Raw genomic sequence first — 6039 nt, forward strand, 5'->3', positions numbered from 1 at the left:
ATGCCTTGAGGGAATTTCTTCAAATGAAATACATTTCATATTTTTTACTAGATTCCTTCAGTCTCCATTGCATATTGTTACCACCTGGCTCATTGCTGTTAACAGAAAGGGAGGCCACACACACAGAACTAAGTTGCCTGCCAATATTTTATTTTAACTAAAACATAACTAAACATAATTGTGTGGTGTGTTGGTAGGCAAAGGTCAGCCATGAGTGCAGTGTATGGATGAATGGAAAATGGAAGTCTACTGTTTTGCGTGGTGCAAAAACAAACTAAACAATGGATGAAGGTTGGTGGAGAAAGCTGAGCTCCAGGGAGGCAAGAGACCAGTACTTTTTTGCTCTAGGCCAGTTGCTGCAGATTCACAGGAGCGAGTGATAACTCCACCTACCAGCTACCTGCAGAAAAGTACACTTTAAAACAGGATTGCCAGATGAACCCTGTGAGGGGGATGTAACAATAGGATTCTGGAAAGACATGCATATAAACTGCACCTCCACTGGCTGGCAGAGGCATACAACTGCAAGTAGTAATCTTTACGTCAGTGGCAAATTTTTTTTCCTGCCAAGGTTTTTTTAAATTTTTTTTTATTTTTTATTTTTTTTTGCCTTGCACATTGGTTGACAGCTGGTGCCCACAGGGCAAAAAAATCTAAAGAAATGGGCTGGGCTTTATACAGCTGATAACCATCCATCAAAAACTACCCAGGTACTGTCAGGTAGATCACAATCATACCCTTACTAAGTTTGGTAACTGACTTTCAAAACACTGATTACTTGAAAAACATGATTAATTATGCATGTGTCAGTCTGTAGGTGTCATATAGACAGTCAACATCTAGTCTATTTATGTGCCACTCTAACATACCTCATGTTGGCAACATGAAGTTAATATTTCGTTTGTGTACAAAGGGTATTGCAAAGAGCACTTTGTACCTAATGTGAGTTCTTAAACCAGTGGTTGATAACGAAGATAAACAAGGACCAGATGTGACAGGATCAAAGCTGTCAGAGCAATGAGCCTTAGTTTTCTGTTTTTAGCATGAACAGGAAAGTTACTTTTTTAAAAATCCAACTAAGATACCAGTCCCGTTTTATCAGTTTTTCCATTGCCCAGTTTTAGGTACATCAAAGTAACCTGCTTTATGAAATTACCTGATCTACAAAGCTGAAGTGTATATTTTACATCTGTAGAACAAGCCACAAAATGTTGCAGGTATTGCATGTGTTCAGATTGCCTGCTCTGTATGTCCATAGTAAATCTAGCACAGTGGTGATCAGTGTATCTCCTTCCACTTCTCCCATTCAATCATGCCTTCCCTGATGTGGTCTGCTTCACTGATTTATGCTTGGAGCAGTTTCAGATATGTTACAAATGTCAAAATATTGCAAAGTGCCTACACTCTTAGCATCTGATTATACTTGGGCCGAGAAGATGGGATGAGCAAAAGCCTATTATTAGTGGTGACAGTGAGTTTTAAACTTGGGATGCTTTTAATACTGTTACATTAATGGGCTTGCCTGATGTTGTTATGTGATATTTGTTACTAAGCACACATGTACAACAATTTTCTGGCTGATTTTTCTGTTTTTGTTTTAAACCAAGCATTCTACAGTTGCGTCCATGAACTTGGCTTGTTATGGTTATTAGCCGTTGCTGATATGGACTTTTCTCCTCTTTTGTTTTGTTGCAGGGACCAGTTATTCTCCACAAGAAAATTTTAACAACCACAGTTCCCTTCACAGCTCCAACTCGCATTCTAACTCTAGCAAGGTCTCAGACACAGTAAGTGTTGCCTCTGCCTTAACATGGGAGCAGATGACGGGCTAAACATTCTTTCCAGTATAATTACTGCTGTTCAATAGTTTTCACAGCTTTGACATTGTTTTGTTGCTACTTGACATAAAGATGAAAAGCATTAGAATACACCACTGCTCAGATCTTTAAAATGTGCATATTATATTAATGAGCTGTTTTGTAAAAGGGTCAAATGATGCCACAAAATAGGCACTTTGTGCCCCAAGATTAAGTGTGTGCACAAAACAGCCTAGCTTTATGAGTTGTAGACTTTGTTCATGACATTGCCAGCAGTAACAGCAACTCTTATCAGTGATGCCAAATTCTTGCAGAATGTTACTAATTTATTCAGTCAACATCAGTCCTCTTTGCACTGTATAGATTGCTTTTATTTTGAGTACTTTGTCTCATCTTTCCCTCAATTACAGCTTTTTTTTTTTCAGCAACTGAGAATGGATGTAGCCCATTGACTACAAATGCTGTTACTGCTCTGTGACACTCAGTTTTCTCTTTTGGTCAACTTTTCCTTTATTGCCAGTGAAAACTGTGTCGTGGCTAGCTGTCCCCATCTCTGGGTGTGCTTGCGAGGTGCTACTAGTGCTTAGTGGTGCTTGATGATGGCACACTTGGGCTCAAAGACCAGAAGGCATCAAACACCGTCTTTGACATGAGTGTCATGTCACCTTAAACGTTTGCTCATATTTTATGTGCAGCCAGACTTGAAGCTTATTATCTTTCCAATCTTGTCGTTTTGTTTACAAAAGCATAGCCATACTTTTGACTGTTTGCTGCAGTCTGTATTTCAGTTTTGTAAGTTGCAGCTTGTAACCAGTTGTAACTTTAGCCATGCAAGCTAGCTAGTCATGTAGTCTGGCCCTGTCAGATGGTCTTTGCAGCAGTCTTTGGTTTGTATTTAGGCACTGAAGCAGAATTGAAAGTTTTTATTTTTTTTATTTTTTATATATATATGAACAGGTATTTGGTATTTGACATTTTGAATTCAGTTGTAATTTGGAACTGAGTATTGGTTCCCAGCCCGATCCCTCTCTCTACACATGCACACAATTGACTTCTCTCTCATATGCCTCATGTTCATAAATATTGGCTCCTTTTTTCAGCCTTATGAACCTGGGGATGACTGGTCAGAGCACATCAGCTCATCTGGAAAGAAATACTATTACAACTGCAGGACAGAGGTGTCTCAGTGGGAGAAGCCCAAAGAGTGGCTGGAAAGGTACCTATAAACTTTTTTACTAAGAGCACTTGAATAGTTGCACTTTATTCATTGTCATATAAAAGCTGGATACATGACTAATATCAGTTTTTGTGCATGCTTGTCTGTGTTTCACAGAGAACAGAGGCAAAAAGAGGCGACAAAAACTGCAGTTGTCAACAGTTTTCCCAAAGACAGGGACTACAGAAGGGAGGCTATGCAAGCATCAACAACCCCTTGCTTTACTGGCTCTAGTAGGTCTCTTATATACAACTTTTACAGCACATACAGTATTATCACCAGTCTGCTGTGTCAGTCAGGTCATACATTAAGACTGTTTATTTTGTTTCTTTACTTGATTGGCGAAAATAGCTGTCCCTGGTAGGCTAGTGGTTAAGGCGCAGCGCTCTCGCCGCTGCGGCCCGGGTTCGAATCAGGGTTGCGTCCGGAAGGGCATCCGGCATAAAACGTGCCAAATGTCAACATGCGAGTCGTCAGTGTGACGATTCGCTGTGGTGACCCCTAAATGGGAAAAGTCAAAAGTGACTTTCACTTGATTGGCCAAAATATCAAGGATGAGTGTTCACCAGTTTTCTCTTCATCCTAAGAACTGTAGTTATTATCATCATTCAATCTCTGTCAAAGTCTTTAGCTTGAATTTCATTGTTACTGGTTGGTCAGGTATGAGTGATGCTGAACTGACCGTTAGCTGATGAATGCTAAGGGGACTGCTAAACAAAACACTGATATGACAAATGCCTGAACAATGCATGCTGCTGTGGTTTTAAACAATGTATTGTGGCTGTGCACTAAAACAAATTTTTCACAACATGTTAGATTCATTACAGCCTTGGCCCAGGTAGTGTTTACATTTTTAGCATAAAATGATATTGTGCGTGAGAGGGTGAAGTAGCTTAATCAGCTGTCTTTGCTGTGAAGTACCTTGTGGTGTTGGTTCACAGAGCATCTAATGTGGAGTGCACATTTAAATGGAGGATCTCAGAAGTCTGTTCTCACCAGTGATTTGTTAGTCAAGCACAGCGTTTCTATGTAGATTTTGCAGCGGCGGCCCACCACTGCAGAATAATTCCTGCCAATGCTACAGAATTTTATGAAGTATCATACTGTCACGTTTACACGACTCTGCATAGGCCTTTTAATTTGAAACAATGGTAGGAAACGAAGACGCCCGCCTAAGGAGAGTAAGGTAGATTGCAGTAACTAACTTGAAGTCAGATTTTTCTGTTTAACCCCAACAACTCCTTGGACACACATTACTCTTCATTTCATATCTCCGAAAGTAAGGTCACTCATTTTCTTGTCGCAAATCGAATCTCAAAATAAACAGCATGACCAGCCCTTTCCAGTGATGCAAGTGCAGCTACTACTTGCTAGTCTGTGCAAAAAAATGTTTGTGATGTAGCCTAATTAGGTTATAAAATGACATAAAACATACACAATTGATAGGCTTTCATCAAATTCATATGGTAGATCTGGATATTCCTGATTGTCCTGGGGGAATAAAACCATTTAGCTTATTGATAACTATTTAGCTCTCATTAAATATGTCCTAAAACTTCATTTGCAGTCTAGTTAAAAAATATTGTTTTGTTTTTTTATTCAATCTTTTATCACTCTGACCACCAGCTATTTCAAACCCCCACCATGTCAGTGTTTCCCTGTTGAAAAACATCCTAGTGGAAACACTAGTATGAAACACAGGGCGACTGTGGCAAGACACTGAACCCCCAAGTTGAATTGGTACCGCAGATGGCTGCCTCAGTTCTGTACCGGAAGCAAGTTCCTTGTGTATAACATACTTGGCCAAATAAAGGTGATTATCCTTATCCTTATTTACAGATGGATGCTTTTTTATCATAAATGCATCCAGTGTTTCCTGTGGATCAAGAGACAAATGGCATTTTTTTCTATGGAGGTGAACAAACAATATATGGATGGATGTAGGCTAGTTATTTTTCTGTGATAGTTATAATCTAAGTTTTTGTGGTTGCTAAATTAAATCATCAACAGTTTGCCAGTCCAGTGCTTCACCCAGCAACATAACCACAGCCCGAATGAATGTTCTGCATCAGAGCAGCTGTCATCAGCTCCTGATGAGCTAAAAGGATAGCAGACAAACGTCTTCACCAGGTCAATCGAGACTAGATACGTGCTGGACAACAATAGTTTCACGTGTCAAATGTGTGTCTGACACATTTGATAAAATGGAGTTCTATCTGTTGCATGAAAAACACATCTAAAAAAGCGCTCTGTCTGAGTTGACCTTAACTGTACCTGTGTATGGAACTCGTGTTGTTTTAGACTCTTCCCAGACGAGTCATTGAGGTGCTTGATTAAATGAATAATTGGTTTGATTTAATAAAAAAATTTTGCCCTAGGGGCAAAGATTTTTGTGGTGTGGGGCGCCATAGAGGAACGTTACCATGTGGAAACACCGATGCAGCCACTAGCTCATCAGTTTGGTAACCTTCAGGCTTATAAAACCTAGAAATATTGGTTTTCTTTACGGGCCCGTAGGTTAAAATTATATAACTTCTGTGATTCCAGTGGGGTGAGTAAGGTGGCTGGAGTCCAAATATACAGACTTGTGATTTAACAGCCACCTTTTCAAATGGATTCGGTTGAACTCAATAAATAATCAGAAGTCTTTAGGATTCAACCTCAGAAAGAGTGACTAGTTGAGACACAGACCAAACTGTCTTTATGGGCTATGTGAATGAGGAAATAACGCAGTGTGTCAGCTTCTTCACTCGGCAGGACGAAGGAGACAGAGAAATTCAGGGTTTGTTGAAGAAAACCTGCCAGTGAGCAGGTTAGATTCAGAGTAAGTCATCATGGTAACTAACTCGAGTTCAAGTGTTCTCTGTTTCTGGAACTTAAAAACCCAGAGTTTTCCTCAATTTGGAGTGTACAAACTGAGTTTTCAAAAAAACCTGCCCGTAGTCATAAGGGTAGTGATAGGGGTGTTAACCAATGGGTTGTGTGGTCTAATAAGGATGTTTGGTT

The 6039-nt window shown here is 39.8% G+C and overlaps 1 protein-coding gene across 8 annotated transcripts in view; it reads left to right on the top strand.

Annotated features, from left to right (window-relative positions):
• Positions 1-6039, top strand: part of waca (WW domain containing adaptor with coiled-coil a) — a 53359-nt gene that overhangs the window by 25762 nt on the left and 21558 nt on the right. For all 8 annotated transcript variants that reach the window (XM_020621361.1, XM_020621359.1, XM_020621360.1 and 5 more), the window contains 3 exons: positions 1696-1787; positions 2918-3033; positions 3151-3266. In XM_020621361.1, coding sequence (XP_020477017.1) covers positions 1696-1787; positions 2918-3033; positions 3151-3266 — 324 coding nt within the window. The remainder of the gene's footprint in view (positions 1-1695; positions 1788-2917; positions 3034-3150; positions 3267-6039) is intronic.

The sequence above is a fragment of the Monopterus albus genome, unplaced genomic scaffold, assembly GCF_001952655.1.
Source record: "Monopterus albus unplaced genomic scaffold, M_albus_1.0 scaffold258.1, whole genome shotgun sequence".
Classification (NCBI taxonomy): domain Eukaryota; kingdom Metazoa; phylum Chordata; class Actinopteri; order Synbranchiformes; family Synbranchidae; genus Monopterus; species Monopterus albus.